Below are 21,702 nucleotides of genomic sequence, written 5' to 3' on the forward strand. Positions count from 1 at the left end.
TGTGTGATGAAATTATTCCTTTGTTTGTAATTCCTGCAAGTCATGGAGCTAAATTCTACAAAAGTTGGCTTGCTTATTTTCGGAAAGCAAAAGGTTATCTTTTTTGTATTTTGTTTGTGTTTCGTTTCCATGTGTTCAAGAAATTCTGTTTTTAATTTTAATTGTTTTCTTTGTCTGTAAAACTAAAATAGATTGGCTCGAGGATGACGCTATCATCAAACACTAAGCTGCGCTCACCACTGTGGGCGCAGCGTGGATTGGCGTTATTGCATTTCTATTTGAGTATCTTAGAAAAGATAGTCAAAAATTGAAAAAGAGAAGAGATATGCTGAAACTTGCGAAAGAGATTACAACATTGAGCATAATTTTAAGTATTTTGGCTTTTCCCCAATTGAGCTTAGCAAATGCTAAGCTTAATACTTTGGTCGACACTGTCAAACTGGTACAATGCATTCTCTTTATATTATATTTTTATGAATAACTATTATTCAAAATAACTAGGTTATGTCTGCCTTTACACTTGTGTACAATGCATCTCTTTGGATTATGTTTTTATGAATGACTAGATTATTCAAAATATAATTTGGTGCAAATTTTTTTGCAGATGCTGAATGCAATTGTTATATTTGCTTGTTTGGTTATCTTTTACATCGCGTACAAGACCTGTTCTAATTAAACAAGTATAACTATTTTTAAACTTGTTTCACGTGGTAATAATCCGAACGAACACGAGTCTTTTTAGAGCACTGCTTATTCTCTCTCTCTCTTTAATACGATAAACGTAATTGCCGAAAGTTTACTTAATTCGAAACGATATATTTCCAACTGCTGCCAACAAACTTGTAGTTGTTCGACAAGTTTTTAGATGTTTTGTGTGCTTGATACTTGGTTGAATTCTTTGCTTACAACTCTGTTTATCATTTGTAGTTGGAATTTGATGAGTCCACGACTGCATCTGAAGATGGTGATGATAAATTGAGCAAGAAAGTCAAATGAGTGAGGTGAAGTGCAGTTACAAAGAAAAACTATTGCGCCTTGGTTATGGAATACAATTATTTCTGTCAGGGACCCAAAAAGCCTTAAAAAGCTTAGTCCTGTGCAACAGCACTAACGAGGTTGTAACATAGTTTTGAATTGAGAGTTTGATAAAAATAGACGAGCAGTTCAGATTTATATGTTTCTCTCTGGTATTGATAGCCTCATCTAATTTTGAATTTGTTTTTTTCCATCTCATTTTTTTTCTCATTTCTTTTGTACTAAAAGTATTTAGAACTTTCTAAGTTTACCCTGATAGTGAAATTATTTTCTTGAAAACGTTTGTATGTAATTTGTGACTCCAAAATTGTAATTTGTGATCCCTGCAATTAAAAAAAGTCTCTTAATTTGCTTTTTTAGTTTTGTCAAATTGGGCTATTTAAAAAACTTTGTAATTTTCAAATACTGATTCTTTGTTTATTTTATTCTATATTATATATTGGTAAATTACAAACAAACCTAACAAATATAGATTTTTTAATTGTGACTATAAAATGACAAAATGCCCTTTACTCTTATATGTATAATAATAAAAAGTTTTGAAATTTTCTCTCCCTAACAAAGTCTTCAAATCCTCTCTACTAAATCCTACATCATAAAGGTTATTGAATCATAACCTTGAAGCATTTAGATAGTTGCGTTGTGTCTATAGTTCCAATTGGACATTAGGACAGATTGCAGCAAAAAAATTACAATTTTGGAGGCAAAGGCAAATTCACTAATTGGAGATAAGGAAAAATAAGTATAATATACTGGATTTTGTTGCTTGGGTTACTATATAGGCAGGCACATCTTGTACAACATTTTCGATAGGGTCACCTTCCCCCTCCCAACCTCCACCTCCACCTCCACCTCCACCTCCACCTCCATAGCCATCCTCAATTCACCACCATCACGTTTTCCCTCTTACCCCCCACAACCACCACCTTTTTCCTCCCATCATTAGCCATCGAGAATATCTTCTTTATCAATTTCCCTCAATTTCATGTAAATCAAACTACCACAAACATCTCCCACCTCCTTCATCACCAAAAATCCAAATCCCACCACCCCTTTGTTTGTCCCCACCTCATATCTCTCTCTCTCTCTCTCTCTCCACATATCGGCAAATCCATACACAATCACTGAACCCTAACCCAACATTCAAGACCTCTTGCCTAGTCAACAAGTTTGACATGTTCATTGATGGAGCCAACAAGACCGCCACTTAATCATCATTGTTTCGAGAGCTCGATCTTTGATGGGGTCTGAATACCATGCAATCGCTTGTGAGATTTAATGGAAGAGAGAATTGTAAAGAGAGAAAAACAGGAAGAGACATGGTTATGGGCAAAATGGGTACTTTGAAAAATAAACTTGTTGACATCTTACGATTATGTTAGTTGACCTAATGATTGACCAATAGAGGGGGAAAATTGTAATATGATATTAACTCTCATGTCGCAGGACGTAATTTTCAAAACCACTGGGCTTATACTCAGTTATTTATTTATTTATTTCAATCTCTCATATTTTGTCAAATTTACCAAAATGCCCTTATAAGTTACATTATTGATTTTTCCTTATGGCTAAATTACCTCTTCGTGTCAAAATTATCAATATGCCTTCCATGCTAAGAAGCATGAACACTCTCTCTCTTTCCCAAAGTCCTGTCTACGGGATTTGAGTGTAGCGACCACCTCATCAAGCCCCAAGGTGTTCGTCTAAGAAGCACGAAACTTCTAAGAAGCACGAAACTTCTAAGAAGGTAACATATCCATGTCGTGTTCGTGTTGGACACAGACACTCTTTGGACACTCTTAGGACATGTGTCCGTCACTCTTCAAAACGTGTTCTATTTTTAAAATTTTTTTAAAGACCCGGACACTCTTTGGACACTTGGAGAATACGTGTCCATTGCTTAAACACGCGTGTCTATCGATTAGACATGTGAAACTAATTATAAATTTGAACAAAACAATTTAAGATATAATAATAAAACAAAAACTATACAAATTTATAAGAATTAGTGTCTATTGCATTTTTTATTATCTTTAATGGTATATGTTAGAATAATATATTAATATTTTTTGTTATTATTTTGTAATTATTCTATGCCTTAGGGCTCACCTTGTAATTATGAACTTCATTAATATAAATAGGGGATATATCCTAATCATTTCTCTAAAATAATATGGTATCAGAGCCTAATCCTAAAATCTAAATTCCTCGCCCATACAGTACCCATCGGAGCCACCACAGAACCACCACACAGTTGTCAATAGCCACGACAAAGCCAGTCGTCCCAGAGCCAGTCTTGTCACTTGCCGACGACGCTAAGGCCAGGAGGCCTGATGGCAGTGGTCGACTAGGCTGGAAAAGCCCTAGGCAGCCCCGACTGGGTGTGTCGTTCCATCTGTCCCTGTTGACTTGGACGCTTTGGTTCTCTCTTCGTGATGATGTGTCGCTGAGTAACCCTTGGTTGTGGTCTATATTTCAACTAAACCTCTGCTTTGTTTTCCCTTTAATCTAAAAAAAAAAAAAAAAAAAAATTTTTTTTTTGCAGTAAAGAAGAAAAAAAAGTTGACGAGTTTTTAAGTACTTAATTTTCTTAATAGTCATTGTGTTGTATTCCTCTACCTTCTGGGTTTGTGATTGACACTAGTTTTGTTGAGGGATTGGTATTATAGTATCTATGGCAGATTTCACCGGTGTGTCCACTACTTTTCAGACACCTAAGAATGAGAGTTTCCTTATATATACTACCATGACTGATAACCCCAACCTTAATCTTAAGATCACTACCTCTCTATTTAATGGTCAGAACTATCTCGTGTGGTCGTAAAGTTTGACTATTTTTTTAAAGAGCAAAGGGAAGATGTGGTATGTAGATTGCAGGATGCAGGCACCCAGCTCAGCTGGCCTAAGGTTATGACCAATGAGAGATTATCAACTCTCTGATTATGGGTTGCCTTATTCATTTGATGGTACCAGACATTGGTGAAGGCTACTTATCTATGGAGACTGCCCAGGATGTTTGGGATGCTGTGGCTACCACCTATTCTCTCGCAAAGGGAATGAGTTACGCCACTCTATTGAGAGCTTTGTTCAGGGGGAGTAGACGGTTCTTCAGTACTTCACCTTCCTCACCAATGACTGGAAACACCTTGATCACCTGCAGGACTATAAGCTTGTTTGCACTGCTGATTCAGTCGGGTATCGGAAGTTCATTGCACAGGAAAGGGTCTTCAAGTTTCTAGCCAATCTCAATGTGGAGTGTGATCTGCTTCGGAGTCTGGTTTTGAGTATAGACATTTTTCCTTCACTTCAAGAGGCATTTGCCTATGTACAGAATGAGGAGAGTCGCCGATCTACTGTGATGTTCCCTATCTCTACTGATCGCTCAGCATTACTGTCTACCTTTAAAGATGGCTTCAGCCTGACTCCCATCCCTCTGTTTGTCGCCAAAGAGTTTGTTTTCTGTGATTACTGTAAGAAGCCGTGGCATACTCATGAGATGTGTTAGAAGCTTCATGGGACTCCATATGGGGGTCGAGGTGATCGGTCTGGTTCTAGAGGAGGTTGGTCAGGCCAGTCTAGAGGACGTGGCTCTTATTTATGGGCTCATCAGTCTGGTGATGTTGATACACTTGATTCTACATCTGCTTCCGTTGGCCAGGCTTCTGATGGTCTCTCTGGCATGACTACTCATGATCTTGAGGATGTTCTGCGTCACTTGGTGGACCGCCGGTCTTTTACTACTCTCAGCACATCTTTCGCGTCGTTTGCTTGCTCAGGTAAATTAGCCTCTTCTCCTTGTGTTGTCCTGTCTCAGAGGTCTTTTCCCTGGATTATTGATTCTGGTGTCTTAGATTATATGTCTGGTTCCTCTGACCTTTTCTCTGCCCGTAAGCCCTCTTCAGGTCAGGACAAAGTTAGGATTGTATATGGTACTATTTTTTCTATTTTTGGAAAAGGTTTAGTCCATGTTACTCCTACTTTACCTCTCTCTTCTATTCTCTACGTTCCCAATTTTTCTATTAACCTGTTATCCTTGAGTCGTATTATAAAGGATTTGAATTGTAGTGGCATTTTTTCTTTGATCATTGTCTTTTTGAGGACCTTGTCACGAGGAGGAAGATTGACAGTGGTTGTGCAGAAAATGGTCTGTGGCATCGGCGTCATGGGCATCCTTATTTTTCTTTACTTGAGCACTTATTTCCATCTGTTTTAAAAAACAATAATATGTCTGAATTTCTTTGCGTGTCTTGTCGACTTGGAAAACAACACAGAGCTTCTTTTGCACCTAGTTTTAATAAAAGTTTAGTTCCTTTCTCATTAATATATTCTGATGTCTGGGGTCCATCTCGTATTGTGTTTGCGAAAGGTCATCATTGCTTTGTTGCATTTATTGATGATACTACTTGGGTGTATCTCATGAAAGACGAGAGGTTTTCTTTATGTTTCGCAATTTTCATAAGATGATTTGTACTCAATTTGGGGCCACTGTCAAAATATTATGTTCTGATAATAGGGGTGAATACATAGATTCTGGATTAGGGCAATATTTTTCTACTCATGGCATTATCCATGAGACCTCTCGCACCAATACCCCTCAGCAAAATGAGTGGCGGAACGCAGGAATCGCCATCTTCTTGACATGGTTCGGTGCATGTGTTTTTCAATGAGTATGCCTCGATTTTATTGGGGCGACATTGTTCTCACCGTTGCCTACCTTATTAATCGTCTTTCTCACCGTTGTTCTCACCGTTTGTACTACCACCTCCTATTGGGACTACAGAACCCAATGTCACTAAGGGTAGGGACGGGCAAGTTTATGTCTGGGACAGAGACAGACAGAAAGTTAACTGAATACAAGAGACCACTTCTACTCCTCTACTGCCATCTCCTGCTTTTGATGATAGTCCAAGTTAGATAGGCCACTTCATCAGTTTGATGTAAAGGATGCCTTTTTCCATGGTGACCTTGAAGAAGAGGTATATATATGGACATTCCTCCTGGTTTTGAGGATCATCAGACAGAAGGCAAGGTATGTAGGCTTCAGAAGTCATTATATGGTCTCAAACAGTGTCCAAGGGCTTGGTTTGAGAGATTCACTCAGGCTATGGCTTCAAACAGAGTCAGGTAGATCACACCTTGTTTGTGAAACATCCTCACTTGGTAAGACTACAACACTCATTGTTTATGTAGATGTCATAGTTCTTACGGGCGATGATGGTGAGGAAATTCCTCTGTTGATGAAATATTTAGCCAGTGAGTTTGAAATCAAAGATTTGGAGAGCTTGAAGTATTTTCTGGGAATTGAAGTTGCTCGCTCTTAAGGATGTAATATTTATCTCACAAAAGAAGTATGTGCTTGATCTGTTGAAGGAAACTAGAATGCTTGGTTGCAAGGCCCGTGACCCTCTATTAGAACCCAATCAGAAACTAGGGGATGATGAAGGAGGAGCAGCTGTTGACAGGGAGAGCTATCAGTGATTAGTGGGTAAACTCATTTACCTATCTCACTCCCGTCCTGATATTACTGTTGCTGTTAGTATGGTTAGCCAGTTTATACATGCTCCTCATCAGATTTACTTAGAGGTTGTCATGAGAATTTTGAGGTACTTGAAGTCTGCTCCTGGTAAGGGTCTTTATTTTTCAAAGTATGATCATCTTCGTGTGGAAGCCTATACAGATGCTGACTGGGCTGGATCAGTGACTGATAGAAGATCAACTTCAGGGTATTGCATCTTTGTTGGAGGCAACCTAGTTACTTGGAGGAGTAAGAAACAGAATGTGGTTGCTAGGTCAAGTGCAGAAGCTGAGTTTAGAACTATGACACAAGAACTGTGTGAGCTCTTATGGATCAAGTTATTGTTGAGTGATCTAGGTATTGGTCAGATGGATTCCATGCGGTTATACTGTGATATAAGGCTGCTATCAATATCGCTCAGAATCCGATTTAACATGACAGAACAAAGTATGTTGAGATTGATTGCCACTTCGTTAAGAGGAAACTCACTAGTGGCACAATATGTATTCCCTTTGTGCAGTCTGGTGAACAACTTGCTGACATCCTCACTAAGGGAGTTGGGAGTAAGCCATTTCATGATATCTTAGGCAAGCTGGGCATGAGAGATATTTTCGCACCAGCTTGAGGAGAGTGTTATAATAATATATTATTATTTTGGTTATTATTTTGTAATTATCCTATGCCTTATGGTTCACCTTATAATTATTAACTTTATTAATATAAATAGGGGATGATATCCTAATCATTCCCCATTTTGAAATTCTCTAAAATAATGGCATATATATATAACATATAATAAATATATAAAAATTATATATTCCATGTTTTGCATTTTTTTAAAAATTAGCGTGTTGGCGTGTCCATATCATATCCTTATTGTGTCACATGTCCATGTCCACGCTTCTTAGGTATCCGTCCCATACATTAACGTGGTTCTTAGATGCTCGTATGACAATGATAAACAGACCAACAAGAGGACGCCTTCGCAAAAATTATGTTATTTACTTTTTTTGGCTCGTCAGTTTGTTTGTAAACAGTTGTTTATCGTGCTCATACTTTTGCAGGCAATTTCTAGGCGATCCACTTTGTTTGAGATGATTAGAGATTATGAACAAGCAACAATGGATCTTCAAAGACTAGTGTCTCTTCTCATGAAGCAAGTGGAGGATAAGGCCAATCAGTCTGGTGCATCTGATAGAATGAGCAGTGTGAATGAGTTAAGACAAGCTGAACAATGGTTTCTATAATGGAAGAAGAAGCGAGAAAGGAAATTCACTTGAATATGTACCTCATTTTGTAAGTTTTCCCTTCAGTTTATGATATTAACTATGTGAATTTGTTATCTTATGTTATACTGTGGTGTCACGTAAAAATTTCAACAATTGCATGCATGAATGTGTCCTCCTAATGCATGAAGAAGTAACTTGTACATTGATCAGTATGCTTTGGTTGGATTAGTTTTAAGTCTTTACTAGGATCATGTAGGAGAGTGCTAGAAATCTGGGTGTATGCTGCTAATTTTGATTATGATGGATGAAGGTTAGGCAAATGTTGCAGGTTTAGGATTTTAAAAGGTGGAATAAAGGCCCTTTAACTTCTATAGCCTTCAATAGAATGCAAAAGAACCTTTGTTCTACCTAAAACCCTATGATTTGAAACAAAGGGTACTTATGCTAGAAATAAATCAATATATAAGGTTGTGGATTAGAAAGGGTCATTAGTTTTGGAAGTGATGGCTTACTGGATTTTCAAAATTAGTTGCTTAAATACTAGGCAGCAAGGATTTAGAGTGTTAAATTGAAATGGTTGGAAAGGGTTAAGATTGTGGAATTAGAGATGAAAAACTAAAGAAAAAACATGCAAAAACATGAAATAGGAAAGAAGCGAGCTGCATTGTTATGGACCTTATTGATGCAAGAAAAACTTGTGTGCTATCTTCATTTTCCAATCTCAGTTCTAAATTTTGGACATTTGGTTGGTTGCCTATAATGTTGGTAATTCTTTGATTCAGTACCCGGTTAAAGAAGCTAATTGCATTATTGTTGGACAGAGCTGTATTGTTTATTCATGTTCGGAATCACTATTTACCCCAAGGGGGGAAGATTCATTATTTCCTGATATATGGCTGGAAGGATTTTGTTTCCATTTTAGTTAAAAATGAGTACATATTAAAGGGCAATTTTCACCAAACAGCGAGGGATTCAGTGAAATGCAACAATATCAGGGAAGGCTAGTGTAATTTTTCAATACTAATGGGGCCAACTGTAATTTGGGCAATTTTCAAGGGAGGTCGCTGAAAAGTTTTCTCTAATAATATACTCATTTTTAGTCCCATGTCGTTACCCACTACCCCCCCGGTAACCATACCGCACTGCATTACTTCCACCAACGTCCTCCCCCACCACCAAACCCCATAGCGATTGACACCACCAGCCTTCGCTTGCTATCAACCCCTCCCTCCCCCTCCAATTCAATTCAAGGGATTTTGAGATCAGGGCTTTGGGCAACAAATAGAGGTTAGGGGTTAGGGTTTTGGGTTTTGGGTTTTGTGACTTGTGACAAGGATTTCAAGATAGAGCACAAATGCTTCATCTTATAGATTGACGATGCATCAAATGGGAATTATTTTTGATTATTGATTTGGGATTTGCATTTTTTCATTACTCAAATAATGGTGGTCCCTAAGCTTGATGAATAGAGGTGATGTGGTTCGAATGTGAGGCTGTGGAGTGGCTAGAGATCAAGGAGGAGGTCACATGTGATTCTTGTGCTGGGCTGATGAGATTGGGATTTTAAGGAGAGAAGGTGATATAAAGGGAGAATGGGAGACGTTCATGTTGACAATGGCGACCTAGGCTTTGATGTTTGGTTTTTGCCTTGATTTCTGGTAAGATGAGCAGTTGGCGATGGAGTTGGGATAAGGGAGAGCAGGCAAAGGGCGGTGGTAATGGGTGGCAGTGGGGATAAGGGGGTGGCTGTGGAGGTGATGGGTGGAGGAGGAGGTAAGATGAGGGAGAGGACGTTAAGGGTGGTACTAGAGGTGAAATGAGAGAGGGAAAGTGAAGGGTGGCAGTGGTGAAAGGGGTGTAGAGGGGTGTGCAAGTGGTGATGGGTAAAGGGTGCTAGAGGAAGAGGAAGGAGAAGAGATGGAGAGGTGGGTTAGAGTTAGGGTCGCGGTTGATAGTAATGGCTGTAAATAATTGGGTTATTTTCGTCATTTTATTATGTTTGTTGACTCTATTAACGTTTTAAGTCTATTAGTGGAGGTTGGTGTAATTTTTCAATACTAAAGGACCGGTGGGGAGAATGTTGTAATTTCCCCTATATGTTGTAATTTTCCCTATATCAAGAGAAGGCACCAATAGAGAGGGCACAAACCCTGTACACTCAAAAGTATTGGTGAAGCCTGTACAAGTTCCCGGAAAGTCAATAAAAGAATTAAGAAGAAAAAGACTCCATCCAAAAATATTGTGAAACGGGAGAATTCTCTTTGAACAATGGATCAGAAGCTGTAAAACCATAGGCAACGTGCGATTTCTTTCTTGCCAAATAAACCATATGATGACAAGGGTGCGGTTTTCCGAACCTTTCTTCTATTATCACAATAGAGAGCAGTAAGAGATAGCATGTGCTTGTGGAATATGGAGTGAGCTATCTGGATAGCATTATTGTTATCACAATAGAGAGGAGTAAGAGGATAGCCAGACACCTAAATTAGAAAGGAGCCAAGGAAGCCAAACAACTTCAGCTGTAGCATGGGCCATAGCATGATATTCAACATCAAGCAATCTAATAAAATAAAGTTTTCACGGGCTTGATATAGAACACTCATTAATATGATTTGAACTATAATTCTTATAGAATCGAGAATGAAGTTTTCATTTGATACATGGTCGTCGTTTATGCATGTGGAAATCCAATCAGTTCGTTAACAAAACAATCAACAAATCGAAACAATGGATTCCTTCTATATATTAGAACATTTCGAATTAAATAAATTTAGCTTTATATTTTAAGTTCAATAGATGTTCGGTTATTAGCAGGCATATGCCAAACATGAATACCCCTGAAGCCATGGGCAGAAAACCAGCAGTATTGTTTCTTATTTTTCCAAGAGATAAGAGAGTTACCAAGAAAAACTTTAAAAACTGGTAGTGGACTTGTGATTGAGCCCAACCATAATTGGCTTAAGCCTGAAGAGTTAAAGTGGAAGCAAAAATACTACACTAAACTTTGAAAGATGATACCACGAACATAATGTAAAATCCACAACAAAGCTTCCCAATGAGTAGTGCGAAGTGTAGAAACACACTAACTAACCACATGAACTGCAGAGGCAATATCATGTCAAGTCATAGTAAGATAAACCAAACTATCAACCAAGGCAATATCCAATCAACTCATAGTAAGATAAACTAAACAACCAACCAACTCTCTATACAAAGCAGGATCATCAATAGGAATACCATTAGTCAAAAAATTGGCATGTAACTCACGAGGTGTCAACGCCTTATTGTCCATGAGACTGGCATGGCGAATGATCTCATTCGCATACTGGAAAATGTCATTATTCTTTTCAAATGTGTCACCATTTTTGCGTTTCATTGCCAGTGGTGTTGATCCAGCTGTAACAGCATCAGAAATTAAGAAGGCCTAATGGAAAGCTGCACTCCGACATCATCCTGACAAGGTTTCAGACTTTTACTATCTTCTGCTATACTTAGAGGCTACTATCATTTACCCTCTCTAATAGTATTTTACTGATGTAGGCTGGTCAGTGCTTGACTAGAAGTGAGAATGGAGATGATGGGCTTTAGAAGGACGTAGTGGACAACATTCACAAAGATGCTGATATGCAGTACTTTCAGATCCTACCAAGGTATTGTTCTTGTATTGTCTTACATAATTTGTTAACTCTCTCTCTCTCTCTGTCTGTACAGTATTAGTACTGCAATTAAAAGGGCTGCTCAACAAGTTTCAATCTTGTCTATAAAATCTTTCCCCAATCACTGTTTAACTGCTCACTTACAAGCCTGTAATAATCCCCTAAAAGATTCTTTTTGAGACATTACAACTAAATTCAATGCAAAACGAGCATTTTTTTCTTTCTGCCCCCAACATACATGCAAGATGATGAGGCATCTCTTTAGTGTTCTGTACATGGTGCAGGTGGCTGGTGTTTTCTTACCCTGAAGATACATGTAGTACTTTTGGCTTTCGCAAGGTTTTTATTTTTAATTTTTAATTTTACAACAGAAAATTTGAAATGCATAAATTTGAAGTCAACAAGAGAAACCAGTCAGCTGAGAGCAAATAAAATAGGGAGAAATGAAACTTAGAATAAGACCTTATATTGCTGAGATAGATACTCTAGAGATTGTTTGACAAGCAAGCATAGAAAATAAGGAGAAAGAGAACAAGAGAGAGTACTTGGTGAATGTGGCTGCTGTTTTCTTATTCAGAAGATACATATAGCAGTTTCGGTTTTTTGCTAGATTTTAAATGCAGTACATTTGCAGACAACAAGAGGAACCAGTCAGTTGAAACCATTAAGGCTGTGTTTGGATTATGGATTTGGATACATATGTGGAAAGGGAAAGTGAAAAAGTGTGTAAAATGTAGTTATATTTCATCCACCTTTTTTCCTTTCCCTTTCTAAATTTCTACCAAAATCCATGATCTAAACACAGCATAAAGAAAATAGACTTGATAATTTAGAAATGAAACTCATAATAAAACCTTATATTGTTGAGATAGTTAACTCTAGAGATTGTAAGACATACAAGTGGACAAAATAACAAGTGAGAGAAATAAGGCAAGGACAACAAGAGAAATTGCGGCCCTGTCTTTGCCTCACCACTTTAATCTTATTACTGAAAGTGAAAGGACTGACGTACCCTTATTCTTAATACTCATACTAACATTCCCCCTCTAGCCAGAGCATATCAAATAAATTAATGAACCTTCCCCATAGCCTTGGTGTACACAACTAGTCCCAAAAGCTTAGGAAAGGGCCAAACAATGCATATCAAGCTCTCCAACACCTTTCCTCACATGTAAAATATGTAGAGAAATATAATATAAGCGTAGAAACAAATGTAAATAAAGAGACTTGAACCCAAGATCTCTCATTACTTGAGCTCTAATAGCATGTTAAATCACCACTAGTCCCGAAGCTTAATCTGTTAGGAAAGGGACCCAACAATGCATATTAAGTTTCCAACAAACACATCTCCAATTGAACTTCATACCTAACATCGCTTGTATTAATCCACTCCCTTATGACCATCTCATGACCATATCTCAAATAAATTGACAACTATAATTTGCTTTGTTCACTTATGAAACACTTTATTATTTGTAATTATTGGTTATTGCAAAATACTTACATAGGCCCGTTAGTTCTAAACCCCATCTTTTCTAGCAATGAAGCTACCGTTGTGATCGCACATTTTGCATTGGGCATCGCTCTGTTCTTTGCCTCATTCTGCACTTAATCTTGTTACAACATTTCATGTAACCAAATTAACATCAATGACATCAATTGTTAACCAGGTATTGAGCATTGATCCAAGTGATCTCCAATAGCAATTGAATTTCCTACAATGTGAAAGGAATTGGATTGTCTAAGCACCAAACCTCTTCTGGTGCATTTTTGAGGTATCTTAAAATTTTTACAAACAACATCCCACTGTTGTTGTTTCGAGCTTAGTGTGGAACTAGGGGTGTTCAAGGATCCGAACTACCCGAAAATCTGATCCAAACTGTCCGACCTGACCCACCAAGAAGTCTTATCACCTTGTTCAATTAATCTAATTACTTTTAATATTTGTTATCAGAATCTTATAATTCGCAATTTGATTCGCAATCGACATGAATCTATAAGTGAATCTATTTTGGAAATGAATCTTTACTAGATCGCCTGATTTACAATTATGATTTACAATTGATTCATGATTCGATTCACTTTTTAGGATTCATGCAATTCTTGAAACTATCATGTCCGACATATTTTGATTATTTTTTTCTTCCATTTTTTAGTTAAAATGACATAATACAATTTATAGTAGTGTTTAGTAAGAAAATTACCAATATATATACATGATTTGTTGTTATTTTAGAGATCATGAAGTTTTTAATAGGATCCATTCAAATTCAGTCAAACCCAACACGTTTTTAACCATTTCTTCTCATTTATTCTCTTAAAAAAATCATAATGTATATTCTAAAGATGTTTAAGGTTAAAGTAACTTACAATATAAATCATTTATTGCTATTTTATTAAAATAAACATACTTCAATATTACATGGGTGAGCTCAGTTAAATCTAATGGTTCTGCAAGTTCTTTATTATTAGGTCATTGTTACTTGTAAAGGTATATATGCTTATGAAATATCAACATCATTGTTAAGTTATTGTTACTTGAAAATTGAGAGTGTCTCTGTTTACTTTCTTTATTAAGAATGGTTGATAAGCAATATCTAAAAAAGGGAAAATATAATATGGTGATCTTACATGGGAAACTGTGTTAACTTTGTACCTATTAGACCGCATTATCATCATTTAAAATAACATTTTTTATTCGCGATTCAGTACAAGGTCATTTCGATTAACGATTCAATTCACGATTTGACAACTATGTTTTTAATGACAAAGTCCCCTTCCCAAGATAGACTTTTATTTTTACTTTTTTAGCTTCATTCCTTTCTCTAACCCTCTGGTCTCCCCTTTCTCTTTCAACCTTCTCGTCTCATCTTATCTCATTTCCCTCCCTTCCTCCCTCCCTCTAGTCTCGTTCTCTCTCACCCTTTTATATCTCCTTTCCTCTTAACCTTACATTTATCTTTGCAAAAAGCATTATCTCCTCCCGCCTTTTCAATTCATCTCTCACCATTGTCTCCCTCTCATTATGTATCCCTCTCTGAGAAACCCGCCTCCCTCTCATAGTGATATAGTCTCTCTCATTTGAAACCTTTTTTCTTTCTTAATCTCTCTCTGCTGGTGGCAATGGTGTTAATTAACAATGATGATGATGTTGAGATCTAAGGCGAAGTTCAGTCTTTACTCTCAAATCTGTTTTCATATTCAATATTCTTAGATCTATCTCTTCTACTCCATTTATACATGTTTGAATCACAACATGAGAGAAAATGGGGAGTAGATTTGAGTTGCATATGTATTTCACTGACCGCCAATCTGAATGGTGGGTTGTAGTCGATTTTGAATATATTCTCAGTCGGTAGAGGCAAATTTTCTAAATCAATATATTCGTTGGTGGGCTAAGGGTACACCCGACCCGAATCGACCCGTGAACACCCTTACGTGAAACCACTCTAATTACAAGTATTATAGCATGTCACGTCGAAATAAAGTATTTCCTTTTCAGTTCTCTAATTATCAAAAGCTTTTCTTTGGGATCTATTGATCCGTCCGCATCGCAAAGCTGGTTGATGCCAACTGTAATGGTTGAAAATCCAAGACCCCTAATAACACTTTGTTCGATAAAGCAAACGATTCGTTTTGACAACTTCGGACCAGACTAATCCCTTTGAATTAGTTGATTTTACAAGATCGATTGAGCGGGCTGGTTGGGAAGGGTTGATTCGCAGAGAAAAGAATTGCTGAGAGATAGATTCTACTATTTGGTCAGGACGAATGAGTGGCTGTGAAGCATGCTCGGGAGTAGATTGACCCTTAGTTGCAGGAATCGTGCAATCAGGTGGCGATTCTGAGTAAGAATCGCGATTCCGCGATTCCGCGTTTCCTAGAAAGAAACGTGTAAAAATCGCATTTCTGTAGAGAGAGAAACGTGATTCAGTCCAAGATGGGATCGTAAAGGGGTTAGAGAGAGAGAGAGAGAAACCTGGTCTCGCTGTCGCCTTCTCCTTCGACATCGCCTGGACCTTCGACATCGTCCTTCGACGTCGACTTCGCCTTCGATCTGCTCTCGCGATTTGCTCGCGATTGCTCTCGCCTTCGATCTTCTCGACATCGCCTTCGCCATTGCGCCTTCAATCTGCTCACCTTTTTCTTCTTCTCTCTCTCGTCGATTTGTGTTCTGTTCTGTCCCCTCCCATTTTTAACATATAATAAATAATATAATTTGTTATATAATAATAAATCTAATTAAATCAAATATAATAAAAAAAATCAAATAAAATCTATAAAATAAATCACTCAATTTTTATTTTTTATTTATTTAACATATTTTATTATTCCTTGTTATATTTTTTATTTATAATATATATCAATTAAAAATAAAAATAATACCTAAGATAAAAATAATAAATATATTTAAAAATAACTATTTAACTCACCTTTACAATCTAAGAAACTTCTATCGGCTCACGCTTCCCTCCCGCCCCCACTCTCGCTTCGTGCAACTAAGGATTGATCCTTCCCTATGTCAGTCTAGTCGTCATCACACATGTTTCTTTTAGAATGTCAATTACTTGGTAATCTTTCTCTTTCTCTGTGGTGTTGTTATCACTTGAATAATAGGATTATGAGGTTATTGCCAATCATCATACCAAGTGCAAAATTACTTCATCAACATCAATTCTGAAACAAACTAGGTGGGTGGAGTATGGGAATTAAATGGATTCAAACAAGGGTATGGGGCTTTCTCTTCATAGCTCTGGTCTAGATGTGCGACTGGTTGTTTAAAGGAGGGAGGGGATGAAGTCAAGTTGAGGGGGAAATGATGGTAAGGGTAAGATGAATCTTGTAGTTGGGATGTAAATAGTTGGGATGTAAATAGCAGATTTGGATAGCTCTATTTCTGAGAGGTGTGAAGAGAAGGCGACGATGTCTACAGATTCATGTCTTTCTCTAGCTATGTTTAATCTCTAGAGGATGGGGGTCTTTTGTTCAATGACAGTCAACGATGAGGTAGAGGTCAAAAAGATGGACAGGGTATTGTTTATTAGCAATGTAAGGGGGATGGAGTTCTATGTTGAATTTGATGATAATGACTTTTTAATATTGATGAAAGTAGGCAAATCTACTTGTAATTGTGAGAAGTTTTCATGCATTACTGATAAGGGAGGTAGTGTGAGAAGTTTTCATGCATAACTGATAAGGGAGGTAGTTTGAGCCATGAACAGATTGAACAATTGGTTAGAGCATCTCCAATGGTGTTTGCTAAAATAACATTGCCATTGCTATAATTTGGCAATGAATAGTGTTATTTTGCCAAATTATAGCAATGGTGCTCCAATGGTCACATACTATTTTGGCAAATCTCAACTAACTTTTCCTCCAAGTTTATAAGTGTTGTTTGGATATAGGTTTTTTAGTGATTTCTTTTTTGTCTTTAGTGACAACTGTTTCTAAAAAAAAACTATATATTTACATTATTCCCGATTAGACAAATATAAAAAATGAAAAAAAATTGAAAAATTGAAGGAAAAAAAAATTAAATATAATTCACTGTACCAAAATTCATACCATTACAAAAAAAATAATTTTTTTTTTTTTTTAACTAAGCACAACGGCTTCATACCTTCCATTTTTTTTTTTTTTTAATTAGCCAAACAGAGCACAACAACTCTATTTCTTTCGTCACCACTGTCCACGTACAAACCATCAACGGTTGAGATGATTTGTGTAGAATCATCCAACCTTTTTCCTCTCCCTCTCACTCTCTCTCTAACCTTTTCGTCCTCCCTCACCCTCTCAGTTTCCCGCTTTCTCTCATTCTCAGATATCATCTCTCTTCTCTCTCTGTTCGAGTGGCGATGGTGTCGACCGTCAATCGCCGAAGACCAACAGCAACCTCTATCTCCCTCTCACTCTCACTCTATCCCTCTCCCTCTCACTCTCTCCTCTCTCTCTCTTCGATCGGGGACGGTGTCTACCCCCAATTGCCAAAGACAACCTTTCCTCCCTCTCTCTCCTCCCTCTCTCTCTCTTCCTCTCCCTCTCACTCTATCCCTCTCGCTCTCACTCTCACTCTCAGTCTCCCTCTCCCCCAAGCGCCGCCGTCTACCCCCACCCCTCTTTCTCTCATTTCTCTCTCTGTCTCTGTCTCTCTCTCACTCCTAGAATGGATCGGCAATGTTAGACAAGATCACGAAGAAGATTGAAACCCTAATGAACACAAAGAAGATCATCCAAAGAACACAAAGAAGATCAACCTATTTCTGTCAGGTATGTTTTTTGATTTCACTGTATTGATTTTATAATTTTTTAAATTTTTTTTTGCTTCAAATTGCTGAAATTGAAAATTGGAAATTGATTTTGTGTTTTTAAATCATTGTGTTTTGAAAGGAAATTGATTGTTGATTCTGTGTTTGGAAATTTGGTACTTGATGATTCTGTGTTTTAAATTGTTTATTTTCTAGCTTGCTTCTGTGTTTGGAAAGGATGATGAAAAAGGGAAGGAGGGAGGAAATAGTTGGTTGAAGTTGACTTCGCAACTTTGGCATTTGCCAAAGATAACAGCTGCTAAAACTTACCATTGGAGGTGCCTTTCTATCAACTGTTGCCATAATTTGGCAATAGCAACTCCAATGGCACACCATTGGAAATGCTCTTAGGAAGGTGAGTGAATTGAAAGTAGAAGATAAAAAGTTGGAAGATTAGATTTGATGGTTGTGCCATCCCGTTAATGTGTTGAATTATTTTAGCTATGTACATATATTTCTTAAATTTTATATAATTTTTTAGTCTCCACAAATACTGCAAATTGATGAAATTGTTCCACAAAAATTTTGGTTACTAAATTTGTTTTAATGCCATTGACATATACTGCAAATTGCCTTGAGATGAGCAAAGACAAATATAGTGTGTGGGTGACATAAGTTCCTTTTCCACACGATTGTCGTCTTCTTCTAGGATGATGGAGGTCACCTGCAGTGATTGTGTCCTATGCTTGCCCAGTAGGACCAACACTAACCATCCTAGCTCTCTGAATTTCTTGGGTCTCGTAACCTGTGTCATGATTCTGCTAGATATTTTGGCGAGTTTTCTATATGTATACAATGAGAGGTATGTTGACTTCTCAGCGTTGCAATTGCTTGCATCTATTCTTAAGAGGTGAATGAAAGGAAAAAAGCTTACCACTTCTGACTTTCATGTACCAAAAATTTAGCTCTCTTGAAGCAAGGTGCCTCTATTTACACACCACCCTTCATCTCAAGGCATTAATTAGCTTATTTTTTATTACAATATTAACCTAATGTAAAATGACCACAAAGGACAAAGGGCTATGATACACACCTTACGTAAAATTACCATAAAAGACAATAAAATACAATACACACCAAACGTTACTTACGTATCTTCTCTCTCAAAAACCAAAAAATCCTGAAACAAAAACCAAAAACCCTTGAACAAACAACCAAAAATATACGTATTATTGAAAATTTTGATTGGACTGAATGATGGATGCATCTGGCAATATTGATTTGGAACAATAGAGCAAGGAAAAGGTTAGTTTTTCATTTTTTTTTTTTTTTTTGGTGTACTTGTTGTGTGGTAAACTGTTTGTATTCGTTCGGATATCCAAATTCGAACAATGTACTCATGTTCGACTATCTACAATCGAACAAGTTCTAATTGTTCGATTTTCTAGTGTCAAACATATTAAAAGTGTTCGACATAAACACACCGGACAAAAGGTTAACGTTCTAAAGACCAGTGTCGAACGGTTTGCAAAATGAAATTTTCAAATACAATGGGCATGGCAACGGAAAAACGTACATAAAACCCTAAAATCTAAGGCAAATGAGAATTTTCACGTACTGTATCTCCAATGTGGAGTTGTTTCCAACCGTGATGATAACAACGATCATCATCGACTTCTTTGATGATACAAATAATGGAGGGGGTCGTGAATCAGAGGAGAATGGAGTGAAGTCGTCTTCAGCACGAATGGAGACCGGTTTAGACTGGTTTCCAAACCTCTGGGATGACAATGAAACAGAGAATGGAGGGGGACGTTGTGTGTTTTTGAAGTGGAGGTGTGGAATATGGAAGGTTGAAGATTGTGGGTGGGGGGTGGAGTGAGTAAGGTAAAGATGGAAGATTGTGGTGTGTATTGAGCAAATTTCTTATTTATCAAATTACCGAAGGTGTGCCTTGAGATGAAAGGTGGTGTGTCTCAAACTGCTAATTATGCCCTTTAGTTTATGAAGTCATTTCATTTCAAGTAATGCGTTGCTCACAAACTCAGAAGAGGGGGAGGCGGGAAAGAGAACCTTGTTTTGTGGCTAACATATTACATCTTTTCTGCCATGTAGAGAAATGTCGGTGAAGCCCTCATTTAATTGGCCGGGAAACTTGCTGGTAGCCTGCTATCAGCTATGTGAATCCTATAATCTTACTCACCATGTAGGTATTTTTACTCCAGGTGTTCAAAGATTATAGTTTTTGATATTTCTATGATTCACTTAATTTTTGGGGAGCCGTTTTGTGTAAATAAAACTAGTAATAAGATTTGTATCCAATCCACCCTCCTAACTCCACCCAATTTTAACAGAATAAAATGGCGAAAAAAGACTTACGTAGCCGACCCCACTTGGGTCATGTTAACGTGTGTCCTTAGAGCACATGTTAAGAAAGAAAAATATTATACATTCTTTATCGCACCCACTTTATGCATAATGTATAATCTTTCTAAGCATCTTAACATGTGGCATACGTTAGCAAAATCCGTTTATATTTAGACTCTTTTGGATCACTCCTTTCCATGCACATTCTTCACCAGTTGCTATCCTCTTAATGCTGATATATATTTATATATATGCAAATTACTATCCTCTTAATATATACATATATGTCCTTAACTGTGTTTTTAATTTGGTCAATTGCTGTCTGTTTGTAGCAGTCACGGTATGATCTAGAAGAGGAGATGTGTAATGCTCAAAGAGAGGCAGTGGAGGCAGCTCATCAAAAATGCATACAGATGCCCAGAATTATCCATTTGAGAAAAGCAGCAGCAACAGGCAGCAATGGTGAGAGGTCTGGAGATCACATGGACATTCCCAACCCAACCTAGAGGCTCAGAAACAACTCGACGGAGCAGATTCTCATGATAACTGTTGGCTAGGTCTCCCAGAAAAATCTTGGCGATTTCAGATCATAACCATCTGATTGATGCCTAGTTGGATGATTATTTTGGCCAATAAGCTACATTTCATGTTTAGCTTCTGTGAGAGGTTCAGCTTATGGACAAGGACTTCATGCCGCTCTTCAAGAATAGATCGTGTGCAGCTAGATGGAGGTTTGAGAGTGAGGATTCTAGTGACTGAAAAAACATCATTTTTGAAACGTTTAAAAAAAAATGAAAAAAGAAAGAAAAAAAGAAAAAAAGAAGAGAGGTCAATGTAAAATAGATTCACATGAGAGAGGGAGAGGAGGAGCTCTGCGTATGGATTGGCAATGTGTACAGAGAAACAATGAATGTGTGGATGCAACTGACAAGAGTATGTTATATGTACCAGCAATGTGTACATGAATTCATCGCATTGAGAAAGATTGGTGGCCTTGACTGTTTGACTAATTTCAGTTGGGACGTTCCTAATGACAAAAGAATGCATTTTTCCCAGAGAGGCCTGCCTGGAAGCACTTTGTCCAAACAGAGCTTGTGTTTTGTCTCTTTTTCTTGGTATAATTTCTTTTTCTTTTTTTTTTTCCTCTTTTCTTCTTTGGTTTCTCGGAGAGTATGAAATGTTGTTAGTATACGGTCACTGTTTGTGGTGTTTGTCTGGAAGTCTAGAAAATTAACAAAGACAAGATGACAAAATTTGTATTACATTGTGTTGTCCAAAAATTTGTGGGTTGAAGCATTTGGTTGTGTTTCTGTTTTGATTTTGTGAACTAAAGCTTTAATAGTTGTACCCAAAACATAAAAAATAAAAAATAAATTAAGGTTTGAATTGAACTTGGATCTTATCTTGTGTCAACATTTTTCCTTCGTTTTTTTTCCCAGTCAGTTTGTTAAAAATATGGAAATTGTAGTTACTAATTTTGGACACGTCTGTTAGCATTTCATATTTTAGACCATATTTTGTTTCAACACACATCGTTTATACCATTTAGATATCAATTTTCAAATAGAAACAAAATTCTTGAATATCAAATTCTAAATAAAATTCAATTGTTCGAACAAAAATCTTGTTTAATAGTTGATATCCGAACATTTTTA

General features: G+C 37.2%; 1 protein-coding gene across 17 annotated transcripts in view; it reads left to right on the forward strand.

Moving 5' to 3' along the window:
• Window positions 1–21,343, forward strand: part of LOC114271695 (uncharacterized) — a 46,146-nt gene extending 24,803 nt beyond the window's left edge. For 3 of the 17 annotated variants that reach the window (XR_014351082.1, XM_082906468.1, XM_082906462.1), the window contains 5 exons: window positions 7,615–7,846; window positions 11,162–11,240; window positions 11,320–11,429; window positions 13,106–13,210; window positions 20,380–21,343. Coding sequence is in view for 11 of the 17 variants with exons in the window: in XM_082906462.1 (XP_082762588.1) it covers window positions 7,615–7,797 (183 nt within the window). In the remaining 6 variants the exon portion in view is untranslated. The other 14 variants (XR_014351079.1, XM_082906458.1, XM_082906466.1 and 11 more) reach the window with 10 other exon arrangements.
• Window positions 21,344–21,702: the final 359 nt, after the last annotated feature.

Source organism: Camellia sinensis, chromosome 14, assembly GCF_055761805.1.
Source record: "Camellia sinensis isolate YWXY chromosome 14, ASM5576180v1, whole genome shotgun sequence".
In the NCBI taxonomy this organism is placed as follows: Eukaryota; Viridiplantae; Streptophyta; class Magnoliopsida; order Ericales; family Theaceae; genus Camellia; species Camellia sinensis.